Source organism: Typopeltis vanoorti, chromosome 21, assembly GCF_054136105.1.
Source record: "Typopeltis vanoorti isolate ZY-2024b chromosome 21, IOZ_Tvanoo_1.0, whole genome shotgun sequence".
Lineage (NCBI taxonomy): Eukaryota > Metazoa > Arthropoda > Arachnida > Uropygi > Thelyphonidae > Typopeltis > Typopeltis vanoorti.
The window spans coordinates 25685360-25707267 of record NC_143569.1 but is presented as its reverse complement, the minus strand read 5'-3'; the positions used below and the strand labels follow the sequence as shown (position 1 = coordinate 25707267).

General features: G+C 33.1%; 1 protein-coding gene across 1 annotated transcript in view; it reads left to right on the top strand.

Annotated features, from left to right (window-relative positions):
- LOC150094683 (cell adhesion molecule Dscam1-like) overlaps positions 1 to 21908 on the top strand; it is a 216207-nt gene that overhangs the window by 183048 nt on the left and 11251 nt on the right. Inside the window, exons 22-24 of the mRNA XM_090411621.1 lie at positions 5232 to 5357; positions 15924 to 16030; positions 18572 to 18689. Coding sequence (XP_090267747.1) covers positions 5232 to 5357; positions 15924 to 16030; positions 18572 to 18689 — 351 coding nt within the window. The remainder of the gene's footprint in view (positions 1 to 5231; positions 5358 to 15923; positions 16031 to 18571; positions 18690 to 21908) is intronic.

Genomic DNA, 21908 nt, shown 5'->3' with positions numbered 1-21908 from the left:
TATATGTTAACTTCCTAGCATGGTGATAGTCGCCGGCCACCTACTTGGCTGTTAGTCTTGCCTCAAGTAGTGGAACTACAGCGAGAATTAAAAATTTACTCGTTCATCCTTAAATACTGGAATAGTGCGTCTTATTTTCTTATTTTGTATTTAAATTTATTTCTAATCTTTATTTAGGATGAAACTTAATTCTCTTTAATATTATTATTATTATTATTATTATTATTTAGCCTTCTCTCATGATAGATCTTTCAATGAAATCAATGCAGATTTTGCCGTTATTTTCAGTGAAAATTTCCGTATGTATTTTCAATATTAATCGTCTCCCGGAACCTAACTTTCTATAATAAATCATTTAATACCTTTCATTTCTCCATCGGGAATAGAGGACGTAACTTTACCCTTTAAAATCAAAAGTAAATAATAATAACGTTCTATGATTAAAATTGGAAGTACAGTGCCTCCATCTATTGATTTGAATTTGAAGCAGAATAAATGTGTGTTCACTTATTGGACATGTGCTGGGGTATAAATAAAACTTAATCATGAAAAGTGATTACAGCTAATTCCACATTTTTCGCACCCACAGACTTATTGTGCACTCTTTCTTTTTTCGCTTAGACAAATATATTACGTTACTTACACATAATATTGTATTATTATTTGGTATATTTTATTTCATCTAGTCATATTTTATAGCCAAACAGAGACAGAAACCTAAATGTTTCGAAATTTACCAGATCTTATCAGAGTATAACCTTTGGCATTTGAGTTACCGTATGCACTGCTTAAATTTAAGACAAGGACTGCCTAGGAGCCTGCGTGTTCTCCTTTTATTAATGCTTAGATTAGGTGTTTCAGGCCTCTACATTTCAGTATTACTATTAATAATTGAGTACAATTACAATTTGAAAATTACGAGGGGGCAGAACTGAAAAGTTCGAATTTCTTCAAAACATGTCTTCCTACATATCCTAAAAAAAAAAAAAGAACAAATTATTACAATTTGATGAAACATAGGGGTTAAAGGGTTTTAAGATGTTCTTTCTTGTGGTTATATCAGTTGCTTTAATATCATTTTTGTTCAAGGTGTTTATCGGAACTTTCAGCCCCCCCCGTATACACCATTTAAAATTATACACTGATCTTACTCTAGTGTTTCCTGCTATAATCATATTGCTTTTATAGCATCTTCCAGAAAACTGGACACATTTTTGCTCAAGCCCTTCAGAGTCTTAAATTTACTTCTTTCTTGTGAAGTTGCATACTGTGTGCAAATCTCAAATTCGCCCAACGTCGGAATACTGCTCTCGGACTTGGAATGGTGCCACCTTCTCTAAAAATTCCTGAGGCAGTCGGTCCAGAAGAGGATGGTTCGGTTGATTGATGATTCCTCTCTTACAGACCTTCCTCACCTTCGGTCTCATAGTCGGTCCGATTTTGCAGTTTGTATTTTCTACAGATAATTCCGTGATCAATGTTCAACAAAACTAGTACCCATTACGCCCCCCATTTCTGCTACACTTATATTGGACAGCTGCTGTCCAACATCTTTCTATAGCTGAAGAAAACTCGCCGAGCCTATTACTCCCTGTCATTTTTTATTCCTTCTAACACAGTGTTGTGGAGAATGACCTTCTCTATGAAGTATTTCCCGAGGACTACAACTTCCAGTTCTTCAAAAAGAATATCAAATGATTACGTTGCACTTGATCCAAGCTCACACATGCATTTTTTTGCTACAGATCTTGTGGTCTGACGTATGTAGGAATGATAAAATAAAGAAATAAAAATTAAAGTAACTGATACGTGAGAAAAATTAAAAATTTACTTAAAAATAACAAGGATAAATTGAAGCATCCATATCAGCATTATTATGAAAATATTGAATATTCAGAAATTATAGATGAATCCTTACGTTTTTAAATATTTCCGGAAGGTATTGACACTCCACTGGTTATTATGGCATTCCAAACATTGCATCTGTTCTCTGTGTGTGCCTGAATACTAACAAAATATTGAACTTGCAGTCACAGAATACCTAGCCAAATGACATTTATTGACAAATGACTCTGTATACAGTGATGAATGACCTCTTCCTCCTTCTCCCCCCCCCCACCAGCGATCGAGATGTTCAATCAGATGTGTATGTTACCATGGAGCTGAAGAATTTCATCCTGAAATAAATATAGCTGATTTTGGTTGAAGCGCAAACGTCACACTGTTACAATGTGATTCGACACCGACAGTGCGTCCTTAGACAAGGAATTGGACAGAACGATTTCTTAGCTGTTTCAAAAGTAAGTCAATATCACCTACAGTCTGAAGTTTGCAACAGACCAAATTTTTCAGCATCGGTGACATCGATCGCCTTTGTTTCAACTGCTCACTATCAATTTATCGTCCAGCTTGACAAACATATAGAAGGACCATCTACCAATAAATGTCACAAGAAGCGACATTCTGGGACACTGCAAAAAATCGCACAACACTGCTTTGATCTGGGATGTGGACACGCAGAAGAAATGAGATATTTGGAATGAGGTATCAGCTCGTACAATACCATCACCTGCTGATGAAAGACTTACGAAAAACTCATTAGATATTCATCTCTAATTTATGTATTCTGAAATGTCAGTAATTCAGGTTGTTTGTAGTTATAGTATGGAAAAACAATATTGACACAGTATTTTCGATTTACACTTAAAATTATAGAAAAATAAAAGGAGTAAACAGACAAAAAATGAAGCCATTTTAAAAAGTTAGTTAATAAGGCTAATGTTGATTTGATAAGGAATACGCACAGGAGCTGTTCTGATAACTTGCTAAATTTATAGTTCATTGTGAGAAGTAAAGCAGAAGCCATTCCTCTTTATTACAGTAACGTCGTGACTACTCTGGTATCATTTTTCTCCCAATTAAAGCGCTGATATATTAATTCATATCTTTTTCTGCTTATAAATTATTCAAACTCCTTTAAAATGTGAATAATTTGCTTTAATTCAGATTTCTGTAAAGATACGAAAACGTTTTACTCTCGCATGAATCTAGTATTTAAAATATGCATAAAGGAAACTAGATTTTAAAAAACGTCTATTTATAAAAAGGATAATATATCCATTCCCCTCCAAAAGCAGACTTGATATTTACAAAGAGACCGAATTGTCTTAGAGTAATAATGTATACCATGTTTTGATTAGGAAGAAGTTGCTAGTTTGCAAACTAGCTTTATAACAATTCTTCAGAAAATCCTAAAATAATAATAATAAAATAAATGGAAGGACGAAAGTACCTACAGGATCTTATCTCAATAGCACAACCAGAAATTGGTAGCAAACGCAAAAGTAACTCTCTAAGTCATAAATCTTAAAACAACAGTCTTTGCTGAAATATTACTTTTTCTTCCTGGTGAGAGATGAATATTTTGTCCTTATTCGAATTTTTAATGTGAGCGCAACAATCGAAAAGCTGCAACTTACTGTATCACTAAGAAAACATCAAACATCGATTTTTTTTTTCCCCAAGTCATTTCGTAACTCCAATAAGCAAGGTTGTGGCATAACACAGGGGGCTGAAGCTCATCTATGACGCAAAAACACTCACAAACATTCATGGTACAATGAGACTCAAATCCACAGCCTTTTGAATGGATGGCACTCAAGCTAGCTAGGCTGACAAAGTTTAATCATCATGTCAAAGCTTTGAAGATATTAATTCAAAATGAAAATTTAAAAAAAAAAACATCAGATATCAGCTTGTTGGGGAAGATTGGTGACCTAAGATCGTAGCGTAAATCATGGTGGAAATGATACTCTTAACGGAGCCCACTATTTGAATATAGAGATGCAATTATAAGAGAAATTTGGATTGGGTGAAATTATAACGGAAGCAACTCGTGTGTTCTCTGGTAGGTTCGCTGGTTTTGGGGGATAAAAAAATCCAATGTTCTGATTAAAAAATACTACACCAGTGTGAGAACGGGTATATCACAATCTTTTGAAAAGTGCATATAAACTACTTCAATGTCTTGGACGAGAGTTGAATCCTAATTTTTCCAACCAAAGGAAAAATATCACGATAACGTCCACATCACTTTTATACCGAGGTTTGGATTATTTTGAACTATGGCCGAAACATCTAAGATTATTAGGCCTATGTATTGTGTATCAGTTGCTTATGTTCTTCTGTCCGCTTTTGTTTTGCAGATCCCAGAAGAAAGAAAAACCGGAGTTATTCGGGAGGAAAAATCCTGCAGCGAATTCCATAGCGCATCAGCTCATCAGGGAGATGCTGCATGCAACAAGCAACATTGAAAACTTAGACAAGATCGTAATGTAACGATTTCATAAGATTTTGCTGAAGATGTTCTAATAACCAAAGAGTAGTTCTGTTTTTGAGAAATCCACATGAATGGAATTATGCCTCATGAATCATCTCACAGCTGGCACCTTTTCCCAGGACGTGAGAAATCTTACAAAATCTCACCTCTCACTTTTATAATTAAGGCAATATACCATTTGTATTGGTAAATAAGTTCGCTGGTTACTGCTATCTTTAGAGAATTTGTATGATCTACATGTGATTTCTGAGTATTCAAAAATAAATTGATGGGATCGTCCCTCCCTCAGGAAATCAAAACGATAAAATACGAATATTTAGCTAAACAAAGAAAGAGATGAAACATGCATAAATGTAAGCTCAGCGCAGAACTGGAGAAGTTGAATTTTAAAATAATAATAATGAATGTTTCCCAGTCCCCCCCCCCCACACACACACTTGTCCAAACTCAATGTAAAATCTGATCATCTTGGTGTATGGTAAAGAAGTATAAAATAGAAGTTGCTCAGGAACTTCCTGCCTTCTTTGCTAAATGTCCATATCGTGGAATTGGGCACATCTCTTTGCTGCATTTCTCTTCAGGAATCTCGCTGTTTCGAACTATGGAGCACCTCAATAACTTTGCATAATGTCATCAACTTTGTAGATTCACAGTTTCTCATTATAAGCACTTTATTTTTAAAATAATCAATTTTAACTAACCAAAAATTATGTTGTACATTAACTATAAAATTCCATTTCAATAGTCCTAAAAGATAAATGAAACTTCATGTTTGAATTTTCTTCGAACTAATGAAACTTGGCTGTGCAATTTGCATGGATTATTATATTATTTCATGAAATTACCCGAACTTAACGTATTTTCACTTAATTTTTCATTCTCTTTCATTCAGATTATCAAGCAAGGAAATCCCACGACTCCATGTTAATGGCCGAAGTCGTAAAAAAGCCTTTATCAAAACAGAGCATGGATGGATCTCATTATTCTTCCCCCACCCACCGCCATTCAGGACCAGGCCGTAAGTACAAGCAGTAAATTCTTATATGCAATCATTTCGTGATGCTTCGTGGTTTACATTTAAGATCATAAAGACCTTTAAATATTTCTTTAAACGCGTGGAACGAAATCATTCGACAGTTTATGGAATAAATTCTTATTGCTGTAGACGGAGCCATTTGTCCTAATTCACATTTCCAATGTTTCGCCAACATTGCAATGCATAAATCATGTTCACGATTACGGCAACTCTCGAACCTCTGCATTAACAGAAAATAAGAAACAGTACAGTGAACGGTATTCTTTTTTTTTTAATATAAAAATGTAGGAATAAATATAAATTTATTTCTAGATTTTTCCCGAAATAAAAGATTTATTTTTGCAGTATATTTATTCAATATTTGAATGTTTAAGGGAAAAAATGGCTTAAATTGCTGGAACGTTTTGAATATTCAAAAAAATAAATAAATAGATCAACTAATAATATACAATATTCGATTTAATCTGGGTACAAAAACCTTGAAACTTCGAAATTTTCAACTAAAAAGAGGAAGGGAAAATATTACAACATATCAGCAGCAAAACCAGTATTGGACCTCAAGTGAGTTAAACTGTGTTTGAAAATATTTTTTCGCGAAGTAGTCTGTTGGACTACTTCCAACAAACATTCCATTGGACCTGTTAAAGCAAGAGCTGTAGCTTCTCAGCATCCCTTTTTGGTGCAACTGCAAACACATTGAACTTGTTTATTCCTCTTCTTTCATTCCAACAAATAAATACAACAATACAACTAAAGCTGAAGGACACTCAGAATGACATCATTGGAATTGCTGATGAGGAGTGAACAAATCTTTTGGTCAAGAATAGCATTACTACAGACATTAAAGTTGCATTTAATTAAAAAAAAAAACTCTTTCAAGAGGCATTTTCTTCTGATGTAAAAATTACGAAAGAGTTAATTCATAAGATTTTACTTTTAAAAAAAATCCCATTGATCCTGAATATTTAGTGCCTCAACCCTGACCCACACGACCTTGATGCCTGCAAGTGTTGCGAATAGAAACACTGAATGAGCACTAATTAGAGTGATAATGTTGTCTATTTGCAATGATTAAAACCGGAGTGTAAAACGACTTCGTTAAGAATGTCCTATAAATGTATTGCCTCCACAATTTATCAGGTCACTAGGAAATGATTTAGATCAAGTTTACTTGAATACACTTGAAATTTTAACAATATTTCCGAATACTGATGGACTTGTTTCCTTACATTTACTCCTCCCTCCCAACTGTTAAATACGTCACAGATAAGTTTATGTCAAAGAATGTAAAAGAGATGGATAATAACAATGCCTCCGTCCATCGAACTCTGATAATGCTACAATATCTACAGAAGTCCAGTTATGAGTTTCAATTGTTGCGGTCACCATTGTTACAGTTTTCAATGGTAGTGGTCGTAATACATAACATAACGTAATACATAACATACATAACGTGTAGATCATGATAATGCTACATTAATTACAAAACAAAGTTCATTTTGATGACTTAAATACTTAACTTTTTCATTTTTCTATCTAACTGATATCTTTGAGAATTCATTCCCCTGCCAATATCTCGCACTAACAGAATTATTTTTCATATACCGATCACTACAACATGCCATATATTGCTAGTGATCAGTATATGATAAAGGAAGTCTGTTAATGATTGTTTTTCAATGACAAGTGTTTAAATCGGATTTTCAAAGACTATTTTCATATCAACTTTCTCCGACTCTCGGTGATTGAAATTCTTTGCACGAGTGTGCGGGCTAATACGTGACTTTCATTTTAAAGCCAATCTGAAGTTTGTGTTTAAAATTTATAACACAATTTAGTTCTGCAAAACAAGCACCATACAATAAATCGAGAAAAAAAAAATCTTAATTATTGATTTCTTGATACTGGCAGAAAGTCAATTAGTCTTGTCGATGTTTCCACACGCCTCTATCACACACTGGTACTTCCTTATTTTTGTACTTTATGACTTCTTAATGTGTGGCTTTGAACTTACAGCCGAACATATCTTTGCACACATCTCTCGACTTCTTAAACTCAAATAACACCTCTGATTCTTGATAAAAAGGAATGAAATCTTCACATCAGCTTATTTACAAAAAAAAAACCCTTTCCGTTGGCTAGCTTTGCTAGAAGAATTAAAAAAAACTCATGCATTTTTAACTAACCCCATATTTTCTTTTCCTAGACTCTCGCAGGATTTTGAGAAATATGCAGTTTAGTATACATATGAAGAGTAATTACACAATGATGCAATTCGATTCACAATTACCTGGTAAATGTAAAAACATTTAGCTTCTGATTTTCGTCTGCAACTGTTGTGCCTTTAGTCGACGAAGAGGGCATTTTGGCTCTACTAATATAACATACTTAGATTCTATTGCGATTTTTCATTGCAATTCACGGAATCTTTTCCTATGTTTACTCGTATAATGTTGAATAAGAAAACTAAATGAAAAGTATTTTCAGTGACATGTTGCATCCTCTGATGTATGTAATATATTTTTCACTATAAATTTGTAATGAGCAGCCATTTCTGTTTCAGAGGATGCAACATGTCACTGAAAATACTTTCCATTTTCATTTCGTTTTCTTATTTAACATTATACGAGTAAACATAAGAAAAGATATTTCCAATGTTTACTCGTGCATGAGAAAGAACGACATGAACATTATGAAAATTGTTGTTCGTGTCGGTCTTTCTCATGCATTCATTTACGGAAATTTACCTTTAAAGATATTAAAAAACCAATTCCATCAAATGATTTTAGTGATTCTTAACTAAGTTGCTATTATATTAAATGGAAGGAAAATAATATTTAGGTTCACAGAAGACATTTTGATACATTCAATTTCAAGAATACAACGATGAGCGCTTTTTTATTCATATAATTCTAGAAAATGGGAACATCTCTTCTCAAGGAAAGATAATATGAAAAAATATAGGTTTTAAAGCCATGAGACCAGAGTTTTCAACATGAAAACAAAAGTATTCATGCTCTTTTCTGTAAATGGATAATACAGTTAGGCAATATTATCCTTCTTACCCAAACTACGCACATACACGCGCCACTAATGTAGTATAGGTTCTGCTGCATCTTTGTGTGTGTGAGGACTAATAAAATAAACAGAATGGCTAACTAGTATAGAAATTCCCACATGTAATAAAACAGCCTTGAATTAACTGAGCTTTCTTCATAGTTGTAGTTAATCTTCCAAAATAAGTAAACTAATGGCGAGCGTCGGTGATTAGAAAATAAGGATTTTGTTTATGGGAATGCCATAAATATTGATATTTCTATGAAAAAAAAAAAAAGAAACTTTAAGTTTAAATCAAAAGTATGCATTAGACTTAGACTGCAGTAGAAATTACCTCCACTACATAAAAAAATAAATACACAGAAGCAGAGAAAAGAGTATGATGTTTAATTAAAAATATTAAAAAGAAATGTCATATATAAAATATGTGAAATTTACCAGTGTCGCTGTAGGTATCATTTATTCCATTTTCCCCCAATTATTTTGAATTGGGAAATTCAAAACTAATTGGGAAAAATAAAACATGTACACGGATTTCTCTCAGTCATTTTTATAATATATAAGATGATATTGTAGTGAAATGCTAGAGCACATGTAAGTAGTATGGGTGGCTCTTCTGACCAGATCAAGATAAGATAAGGAATCGTGACGATAAGGAATCACAGCGGGTGACAGATGTCTTCCCTGCAATGCTCCCCCCCCCCCCACCTAACCCCATCACACTAGTCTCTCACCATCCCCTCTCCTCCAGAAGATATCTGCTCAGCCTAGTGGAGATGAGTGAGCTCATCGTTTGCGGATATCTTTTAGTGATGTCACCTCCAATTGATACTGATAACTTTTTTGGAAAAAAAAAATAAAAAAAACGGGTTTTTTTCTTAAAAAGTTATCATAAAAAACGCGTTTTTTAAATTTTTTTTTCCCAAAAAAGTTATCAGTATCAATTGGAGGTGACATCACTAAAAGATATACGCAAACGATGAGCTCACTCATCTCCACTAGGCTGAGCAGACATCTTCTGGAGGAGAGGGGGATGGTGAGAGACTAGGGTGATGGGGTTAGGTGGGGGGAGCATTGCAGGGAAGACATCTGTCACCCTCTGTGATATCACAGAATGAGAGACGTATGTTCCCCAGAAATATCCAAACACATAACGACATTGTTGTCATGTTTTGTTTGGCTATGGAATTGTGGGTAATGTTTTTGAGATAAGATATCTTGGAATTTTCCCAGGGTGACACACATCCGTCATTGTCGTCATGGTTTATCCAACACCATGTAGAAACATGTCCGTGAATCATCTGCGCAAAAGTTTCATTTTGGAAGGAACGGTCAGGGTTAAGGGTCAGGTAAACACTGCTATAAGGAAAAATAAACGAGTCAAGTGTCTTTGCAGTTACGACAATTCGTTCATCCTGTGAAGTTATCGTATTGTGTTGTGGTGATTGGTATCCAGGAAAGTAAAGTAAAGTAAAATAATGGGTGAGCCACAAAAGTCATTGAAATTTTCTTTCTTCAGGAAAATAGCATGAGACAAAACTCTTCACCTAGCTCTAAAAGGAACCGATTATTATTTTAGAAGACACGTACATTGTGATGTATTTATCCAGGACCACTTGGGAAAAATTACACAGTGGTCTGATATCCTCAGCTACTTGCAAAGAAGAGTTGACTACGAAATGGACCTCGGTGAGTGTTATATTCTGAAATGCCAAGATGGGGAACTAATACTTGATGATACAGGAGCTGATGGAAGTAAGGTTTTTTCTATTAGTTGTGAAGAAGCTGAGAGATTTTCACCAAAAATGTACGACATTGATAATCATGTACTATTTTTGGAAACTGAATTACCATCTGTTCATATAATGGGAAAAATTATCACTAATCATTTAAATTCATCAATGGTAAAATTAGTCTTTCAAGATTTTATCCAATTCGATAAAGATTCTTTATTTTGGGACATTTACGAACATTTTACAAAAACTGTTTCTGTATATTTGCTGACAAAAGAATACACAGAATGTTTATGGAGGCATGGTGTCATTTCCCGACTGACACAATATCAAACGTATGGAAATGTGGTTACCATGGTATCTGATTTAAAAATTCTTTTGCGTGACTAGCTATTTTGATGTAACGTAACCAAGAAACAGTGAGTAAGAAAAATTTTATTCATTGTTCAAAAATTTTAGACTCAACATTTTCCAAAGAGATAACTCTTTGGAAAATGTTGAGTCTAAACTAAATATTGTGAAATATTTTTAGGTAATTACATGTTACGAATTTTTCTCAGTGAATATACTTGTAAATAGTATTTCAGCAAAATAAAATGTGCATTTGTAAACTTAAATGAACAAAGATGTGTGTTTTTGTTGTTGTGTTTTTCCACAGTGACTTTTTACTCAGTTATTCTGATTAGATCTTGATATTTAAATCCACAACTTTATATCTTAATGCAATTTTGTTTAATTATTTAAAAAAATCACAACTGTGAAATTAATGCCAGGACAGGAAAAAAAAAGTGTTGAAAATGAATATCCACGTATTGATTATTTTAGAAACGGTCTAATGCTACCTATTGACATTATTTGAGTTATCTGAAAACAAATCGTTCACATAATCGAAAATCCTAACTGTTAGATTTTGGTTATTTTACAGAGAGAGAGAGAGAGAGAGAGAGAGATCGAGAGAGAGAGAGAGAAGCACCTAATTAAACCAACAAAACGTGACTTTAACTCTTCTTTAAAGTTTGGCATAGAGAAAATGTTTGTACTCTACAGATAACACATATACAAATTTTACCTTTCCCTACACAAAGTAAGATAAAAACACACCAACAGTATATCCAACACCATGTGAAAACATGTCGTTGAGTCATCTGCGCAAAAGGTTCATTTTTGAAGGAACGGTCAGAGTAGGGGATGGTAAGTGTAAACAGTACTATAAGAAAATACCATAGAGTCGAGTGACTTTGGACTTAAGGTAATCGTTCATCCACTGCAGCTGCCGTTTTGTGATTTGTGTTTGGTAATGCAAAAATAATGGGTGAGCCACAAATTCTTTGAAAGTTTCTTTGTGAAAAGTTCTAATTGTTTAGAATTTGGTAAATGAAAGTTACCATAAAGTATACGATCAGAGCTAATAATCAGTGAAATAATAATAATTAACTATTTATTTGTGGTGGCATATGAAGTAATCGAAGAAGAAGAATGAAGGAAAACGATTATGAAAAATCGACAGTGGGTGAAAAATACGAATTTTCAGTTATCATTGGGATAAATGATGTACAATTTTTTTGAATAAGAGTTCAAATTTATATCCTAAAGAAATTTGTATTTCTGATGGAATTAGTGTAAGATATGCAGTGACAAAATCACCTTGTAGTTGGAAAGAATTACCTGAAAGAGTTAAAAAACAGAATTCTTGGTTAATAAAATATAACCATCAGCTGAAGTGGGAAATTGGTTCACTAGCTTTGGACAAACTAAGAGATTGGATGATAGAATCAACATGCAAATATCATATATTACTTGCCAAAGGAAGAGAAAAATCAAAAACATTAACGAAGTTAATAGGGAGGCCTGTTCTTGATTTAAATGAAATTGGATGCCCAAAACGTGAAAACATAACGTGTACTTTTAAATGCTTTTGGAAACATAACGAAAGATTCTGTGCTTTTAATATAAATGAAGTATGCGTATTGGATTCAAATAAATAAATACACAACCCTTACTTTTACTACAGTAATAAATTCCCAACGAACGCCAAACGAAAAATTAACTTTCAGATGAGAATCACATTGTCAAAAACCAAATGATGGCAATTCCACAGGTCTGGGAAGAACCTTTGATGTATTTTTCAGTTTATTTATTTTCTGTATTGTTAGATTCAGTTAATACAATTTGTAAAAAATATATTATTCAAATAAAATGTGTACATTTAAATGAACACTTGAGTGTCGTTGATGTGTTATATACAACTTTAAGAAGGAGGATAACATTTTTTTTCTTTTTTTTTCCTTGTGAAATTTCATGCCACAGAGTAACCAGAGAATTTTTTTTTTTGATTCATTGAATTAAAAGTCTTATTTGTTCATGCAAGCCCTCAAATATTTCAAGAAACTCCTGTCAAATCTTGGAAGCAAAAGAATAATCTGTATTAAATTAATAGCTAGAATTTTAGTGGTGAAGATTTCACCTGAAAAGTCACAATACTGTTAGAGTTTGGTTATTTTACAGAGCCATTAGATATTTAAAACCAACGACACGTTACAAAAACTCTTAAAAAGATTGCTGTAGAAAAACTGCGGAGAGTTCAAAACCTTGTTTGTCTCATATCAGTTACTTAAAATTTACTAATGCTAAAGGAAAAATAAATAAAATAAATAAATTCCACTTACAGAAATAGGTTAAAAGCACAAGAAATCGAAGGTAAAATTAATAGTTATATTGGTAATTTCCCAACGGAAACCAACAGTTCGAACCAAAACACATGATTCCTCACCTACGTACAACAAACAGCGAGCGGATAAGTGAGATATATTTAAGATAAGACTTAATGAGAAATATACAGTGTTGGAAAATAAATTCACATACACTTATATGTGTATATATATATATATATATATATATATATATATATATATATTAATTTTGCTCAGTTATTCTGTTAGAATATGACCTTTAAAAGTAAAATACAGAAAATAACCAATCAATTTGAAAAAAAAAAAAAAAAACATAATAATAATTTCACTTGTCAGAATTCCATACTCTAACAACAATCGGAATTCGAAACCGGAAATAACACTTAACCTAAACAAAACGGCGCATAGACTTTCCCGCCGAGCTTGGGCAACAGTGGGAAAGAATTAATACAGAGAACCAATCGGATAGTAATCTAAATTAACAATAAATGTAAGCATTAATTTACTACACCAATGAATTCCGACAGTAACGAAGAATGAATAATTTCCATTCAAACATGTGGATACTAATCCCTTAGTCATATGTAAGTATTTGAGAAATATCCAAACTTGAGGAAATGCTACCTTTTGAACAATACCCTAATTTACGGATGTGACTCATGTCATCCCCTTTGAAGAAAACCGCTCACTGGGGGATATTGCAAATGACGAAACCTCAGCATCTACGGTCCGTAATCTAAAGGACGAAGTAACTAGTTCAGGTTACAGTATTTACAGAAATTTCATTCTTTGTGGTTTTTGTGTTTGTGTTGTGGATATAAAATTCAACTATTTTGGAATATTCGTATTTAGAAGAGTCATCTGGAAAGCTGTAAGTACTTTTTTAACTTAAACATAACAACTGCTCGTATGTTTTTGGTAAGCGTAATTCTAATACTGAATAGTTTTTTTCCATAAGAATAATCATAGGGTATATATTAGAGTATCAACATGGATACATTAGCGATTTTTTATATCTAATATGTATATGTGTGTGTGTGTGTGTGTGTGTGTTTAAGGACAGGTTTTTTAAGTATATAATTAATTATTCAGAAAAACTCGAAACACGAGAGCCATCACGACTTTCTCTAAGAATTCCCACACTTTAACAGGAAAGAAATACCCAAAATGTATTGGAAAATTAGTACAACCATCTATAGAAGAAAAAAAACTGTATGTCTGTGTGACATAGAATATAGTTAAATTAAATTATCATTCCAAACTCAATAACAACAAACATTCACGTCACGAATCCTAATCTTATCTTGATCTTGTCAGAAGTGTCCCACCAATCACGACACGATTACTTAACCACTAAAATCATCCTTCCCATTCAAAACAATAACGTCATTTATTTACAACTAACAACAAATATTCACATCACGATTCCTTATCTTATCTTGATCTTGTCAGAAGTGTCCACCAATGACAACACGATTACTTATACACTAATATATTTCCCTTTCCATTCAAAACAATAACGTCACTTATTTACAACTAACAAATGACGTCACTTATCTACATCTCATAACAAACATTCACGTCACGATTCCTTATCTTATCTTGATCTGGTCAGAAGTGTCCCACCAATCACGACACGATTCCTTATCCACTAATATATCATCCTTTCCATTCAAAACAATAACGTCACTTATTTACAACTAACAAATGATGTCACTTATCTACATCTCATAACAACACACACACTCATGTCACCATTCCTTATCTTATCTTGATCTTCATCTGGTTCAAAGTGTCTCACCAATCAACACGAATCCTTATCTCTACCATCACCCATAATTCCATACGCGAACCAAAACAAGAACTGAAGCCAGTGACACATATGCCCACAGGGAAATTCCAAACATTCCAGACCCATGAAGCCACGCACACAATGATGGACCAATCACGTCACGATTCCTCATCTTATCTTGATCTGGTCAGAAGAGCCACCCATACTACTCATATAATCTCTATGATTTCAAGGCTTGTGACTCTGGGACACACGAAAAGAATTATATTACATACTTCTCATTCAAATTATTTCACAAATAAATATAATGAAAATATAAATAAAAAAATTACTGTTTTAAATTACCTGTGTAAAATTTTAATCAAAATTAAATGTATAAAGCAAAAACAGCAGCATTTTACACAGATTTAATACTTTTTTTTCTGCATTTATTGTAAAAAAGTCACACTGAGAATAAAATCTCGCACATAATCTCTTGCTTTCATTCACTCTCATCTCAAGTAAACATTAACAATTGGTTTTCGTCACTATGAAATACGCGATAAATAATGAACCTAACAACACTAAACTTATAGCAAACGGAAGACCTGAATGCTGACCTTTTCCCTTCTGCTGACGTTTCTATGACTAGAAGAAAAAATATCCATGAGCGATTGTAATCATTTTGTCTTTTAGTCCTAGTGATTGTCGATGACACTGATTTTGCTTACTTCACATCGAACTACTGATTATTGGAGAAGACCAAAGTTTAATTTGGCCACATTATTTTATATCCAAAACAGTTCATGTGCTTTCTTGTTCTAAGTAGTAATTAGTTTCTTTTGCGATTTTCGGGTATATATATGCTGAAAATGAAATCTAAGATTATTAATACTTCAGAAGCGACATAACGAAATGAAATTAAAAAATGAATTTAAAAAATATTTGGTACATTCCGTAAATAAACTAAGCATTTTCTGTATGAAATCACACCAACAGAAAGCTTTCTACTACAATGTTCGAAATCAGTTACGAGTTATTTCTCTCTTTTTCAGTTATCGGGAACCCCTATTCTAGAAACCAATAAGCGTAATAGTGATCTAACACCGAGCCAAAGAAATTCATCTCTCACCTACTGTAAACTATTGTTCCTAGAACGTATTCACTAATTATTATTGACTGATGATATTAAACAAGTGAAACACTGCTTGAAATTATTGCATGTCCCGAGTCACCTTAATGTTCCAAAGTAGGTGTCTGTCCTTTTGTCTTAACTGACCTATTTTTTCTGTTGCAGTTGCTCACATAAGTAAACACGAATATGCCGAGCCTTACTCATCAGTTCCCCCTCCCCGTCAAGTGAGTGGAAAAGAAGATTTCCAGTCACCTTTAGAAGCTCAAAAGGTGCGTTTTACACGTTCAATGTAAATTGTAAGTTTACATCTGTTTCCTCTATTTCAAAATAACGTATTAGACATGTTTTTCATGGATAAAGTTACTTTATTATAAAACATAACTCTATGGTTGTGTGTTATATGCTCAAAAATAGTTTGCATCCATTTTGAATAAAACATTGTGCCCTAAGTATTAATTTAAAATATAAAAATCGTTTTGTTTTACAAAATGTGACTGTATGAAATTTTCATCACTTCCTCTTTAACTAATATTTTTGTCTTCTGGAAGTGTTTTTTCTTTCATTTCTATCTAATTAATGGCCTACTATTTTATTCTGACATCCCTTATCCAATAGAGAAACAACTCAATTTTTTGGTGTTTAGATAAACTAAAATGTTTTAAAAAATTATGTTTTTCTTATGAGCACCAAGTGATTCACAAGTACTCTATTATTGCTCAGCAAATGAATATGCACTTCAAGAGTTTGTCGCATTTATTGATAAAGTGCATGATAAAATAACGAATTTTCCAGAAGAGAAACCTTTCTATCTAACCTGGGGGGGGGGGGATAATGTTTTTAAAGAACTGTCTAAACAACCCTTTTAAAAGAACAAGTAAAGTTACGAGGATGACTGTTCTGTCTAAATTGTGTGTATCCTCAGGCAAGTTAGCCTATTTCGCTGGACGAATAACCCTAGCTGCTGAGATAAATCATTTACAAGGAATCATCTACAACCTCTTGAAAACTCGTTAAAATAGTTCCTCTCGTTCTAGTTGGATTCGAACCTTGGTCTTCCGAACGTGCTATACAGACGTTCCTTTTGGAAGTATATTTGTCTGTTTCTGCTTTTATTGAATTGAGAATTCTGCTTGGATAAGCAGAAATCAAATTTCGGAAGTATTCAGCTGTCTTAATATTAATAAATATTAAAGCATTAGCTGCAGTTATTTACGTACATGGCGTAGTATTTTATTCTACTCCTATGTGATGGGAGTAGGTGGAAGACATTCATACTTCTTATGGATTGACTGCTGCTAAGACGGTTTTTCTGTAAAATTGTAAATCATGTATAATTTTCGTTAACTGGGAATCCAAGGAGTCTTTAGGGGTAACTAAAATAATTTTTAGTTCACAGTAACTAGCTTCATTTTCTTTTGTTATGATGAGTAGGTTAACTTTTGAGGACGCCGCCATCTTGTATTCTGCTATGTATGTTTAATGAAATAATCACAGAATTCAGTTCATTCGAGAAGCAGATGAAACCCTGCAGGTTATTTCATCCTCTAATCGGACTTCAAAATAAACAAGTAAGGAAATTATCAGCAGCATCAAAACAGGATGCTTCCTGTGTTTTTCATGTTTGGGAATTAACTTATGCCAATAAAGATTTTTTCCCGCTTATTTTGCAGAACTAAATTACTGCTTCTTTAATGGATAATAATCAGAAGTGTTGTTCGCTTTGGACAGAATTACACCACTAGGATCATTATAACACATAATTACTATGCAATACTAATGGATCTGTCGATTGAATCGATGAATTGTTTCTTCGCTTCAATCCACAATGAAACATCCTTTTTTATACAGCGACAGCAATTCATTATCAAAATAATAGCAACTGAAGTCTGCTGTTTTCGGTTTATACGCTTAATTTACTGTCTCTTGTAATAAATTGTGACATTACTTCAAACTGTACTTATTTTCCTTCTAAAAAGATCAGATTTAAACTGGGCGAAAGGAAGACAAGCTTTTAGGATCATCATCCAATTCTTTCAAAGTCCATCCGGTGCGAATGAAGTTGACATGCTGAGCGTGAAAAATAAATAAAAAAAATAATACATAATAGACACACACACACAAGCATCCGAAAACAATCCTACTGTCATTCCTTCCTTCAATATGGAAATCTTTCCCATCGATCGCACATTCTTTAACACAGTATACTCCACTATTCGGACATGACCGCCTATGACTGATGTCCAAAATCATTATAAATAAAGAAAAATGTTTCCATTTTCTTTTAAACCTTCAGGCAACCTCCCATAGTAGAAATGAAGCAGTCTTTCGCTTCTTTAAAAAGAACTTAGAAAGTTAACGTTTTATCAGAAAATGTTTTTTTTTTCCCTTTTCTTGTAAAGGAAAAGCTAAGTGCGCAGTTCCACTAATTCAGCATTATCTCCCTAATTGAAGTAACTCTTCTCACGTACAAGACTTTCATTACGTAGCTCAGAAACTCCATCCTCGTAGCTGAGATTGCCGAACTACTGTAATCAGACATTATCTCATGTGGTGTAGAACCCAATGCTTGTCTGGAAAATAACTCAATTTGTACATTATTTTCTTATATTGAGTGCTTTATTACTACGTGTTTTTATGTTTTGTAACAGCTTTTAAATCATTTAATCAATAATTAATGATATCAATTAGTATCGATCTGCAATTAGCAAATTTTGACATGAAAATTTGTGATTAATAATGAATACATTTTGGTTATCGTTTTAATTTTAAGTAAATTTACTTAATAAATATATTTAAATTTATATTTTCAGCATGGAGACGATGGGATGTTTGCCACAATTAAACGGTACCCAACAAGACAAGGACTGATGTCTTCGACTTACAAACAAGGTAGGGGAATGACTCGCATTCTTATGATTACTAGAATAAGTAAGAATTACTGACCAAATATCTGAACACTTTATTCGAAAACAAATTTATGTTCGTGACGAAATTTACTGGTTTAGTAGCTAGATAGCGGTTATAATTTCGTTTTTTAATCACCAATTGGTGTCCACTAACCAGCGGTGAAAATTGTACTAATGCTATAATCTCCTGTAGAGATTATAAGAAATTACTCAGTCACCTACATAATCATAACATCTACACACTAATAGTATTTTTTGTATATTAACTGCGTTTATCTGGTGTAGAAACAATACAGCCAGAGATCTGATTTCTTCCTTTGAACATGACCATTTCCAACGGAAGTGTTATACAAAATTTTTATTTTTGTTTCAAACACTTCTCATTTTTGAAACAAAATTTGTTTCAAAAATGCATAGTGTTTCGTCTATTTGTTGTCTGTATTTGCATTTGATAACTCATTTTAATAGTTTAATCATCAAGATTCATGCAATCAGAAGTTTTGCATATGCAATTTTTTTATTCATACTACGACAAGGACAGACTGTCGGATAACAATGAACAGAAAGAAGCCCTTTGTTATATTACAAAAAAACTCTGACGTTAAGTATACGTCAAAAGAAGAAAAATTAATTCATAGTTAACTGAAACAGCTTTAATAACTAAATCGTTCTAATACAATTAGCAGTCAAAACGATAAACTGATATATAAAATTAAATATCGAATATTTTACTGAATCTCCTGAAGTTAAAAAATTTGAATACCTGCGTGATGTTGAAGTGGAATTTGCAGCACAATGCTTCTTATATTTTAGCTCTAAATGCAGTTGTCATGTGATTTTATCAATAATATATAATTGGAGAGACAAATTGCGATAATTGGATAAACTTGCTTTGGGAATGACCACCAAATGGTCAGTCATCCAAAACTAGGATCTAGTAACCAAACTGTTGTTAGGTAAAATGACGTACGAAACGCAAGTTACGTATTTCTGACACAAAGAGTGGTAGGATTAATTTTTATGTTCCGTTATTTTGAATGGGATGTTTGAGTTAATATATACATAAAATATGCTAAGAAATATATTGGCGAGAGCATTTCTCGTGATTTCTTTAAGTTCCTCCGTAGCGCAATTGGATAAAACGATCCTTTCCGCTCTCGAATGGAACAGGCCTAAGTTGAATTTTCGTCGTGACGGGAGGAATCTTGATATGGATTTTTTTCTTTTTTCAATTGAAGGTGAGTTACCCGATCTCATACGGAGGTGGCAAGGTTTTTTCTCCTTTAAACTCGCGTTTTTTTTACCTCTCAAACAGACAAATTGACCTTCAGAACACACGCAATTTACAGATAAAAAAAATACTAGTGGTGGTGGATGATAAATGGTTGGTGATGATGATAGTAACAGTTCGATGTAGTAGACGGTGGAAACGGAGTTGTTGAGTATGTACCCTCCCTCGATGAGCCTTTGGACTCCTTGGCTGGGTAATGAAATAATAAAGATATATGATAGCTACGACTTTCAAAAAAAGAAATCATCGGTCTCACACGAGTAGTAGGGGAGGCACTATTGACCAAATGCTTCCGGTGGGTGTGGCTTCATGAGTTAGGAATGTCGGGAATTTCCTTGGGGGCATATGTGTCAATGGCTGCAGTTCTTGTGTTTTGGTTCGCATATGGAATTATGGGCGATTTTTTTTGGTTCGCGTATGGAATTGTGGGTGATGGTAGAGATAAGGCCTCGTGTCGCAATTGGTTGGGAAGTTTTCACCAGATCAAGAGAAAATAAGGAATCGTGACTTGAATGTTTGTTGTTATCAGATGAAGATAAGTGACGTTATTGTTTTGAATGGAAAGGGAGATATATTAGTGTATAATGAATCTTATCTTGATTGGTGAGACACTTCTGACCAGATCAAGATAAGATGATGAATCGTGACGTAAATGTTTGTCGTCATAGATTTTGTAATTTCGCTGGGGCACTCGTCTGTCAGGGATATCATGTGGTGTTTTTGATTCGCTTAATGCCTTGTGGGTGATATTTAGAGTTAAGAATCATGACAGTATGTGTTTGGAAATTCACAGTGTCGAGGTTTTCTGAATAATTTAATTATATGCTGGTGACCCTCACACACACACATTACAACATCAAAAGTTGCTAATGTATCCATGTTGATACTCTAATATATACCCTATGATTATTCTTATGAAAAAAAAAACTATTCAGTATTAGAATCACACTTACCAAAACATACGAGCAGTGATTATTGAAATTACAATTATCAATTGTTATGTTCAAGTTAAAAAAAAAAAAAAAAACTTTCATTTCTTTCCAGAATGGGAACATCTTGGTACTATCTAGGTTTTCTGAATATTCCAAATTGTTGATTATTAACATATATTCACAGAACACAAACACAAGTCTGAAAATGCAGTTCACTTTTTCATTATAGGTTACTGTGGCTAACATATTCACACCACAAAACATAGGAGTTGAAAGATATTTCTGTAAATAACCAGAAACGCTAGTGGACTACTTAATTTAGATTACTAACTGATTGGTTCTCTGTATTAACTATGATTTCACAAGCTTGGTGGGAAAGTCTATGCACCATTTAGTTTAGGGTAAGTGTTATTTCTGGTTTCGAATTCTGACTGCTGTTAGAGTATGGAATTCTGACAAGTGAAATTATTTTTTTTTTCAAATTCATGGTTATTTTCTGTATTTTACTTTTAAAATTCATATACTAACAGAATAACTGAGGAAAATTAATAAATACATAAAATGTATGTGAATTTATTTTCCAACACTGTAGATTTCTCACTTAAAGATATTTCTCTTATCTGGTCACCAAATTGTTGTATGTAGGTGAGAAATCGTGTGTTTAGTTTCGAACTTTTGGTCCCATGGGAAAGTATTTCTGTAGTAAATTAATGCTTACATTTATTTTAAAAAAAAACAAAACAATGACTATTAATTTTACCTTAGATTCCTTGTACTCTTAACCTATTTCTGTAAGTGGAATTTATTTATTTTATTTATTTTTTCTTTAGCATTAGTAATTTAAGTAACAGATATGAGACAAACAAGGTTTTGAACTCTCCGCAGCGTTTTTCTACAGCAATCTTTTTAAGAGTTTTAGTAACATGTCTTGGTTTAAAATATTTAATCGCTCTGTAAAATAACCAAACTCAAACAGTATTGTGATTTTTCAGGTGTAAAGGTCTCCATTAAAATTCTG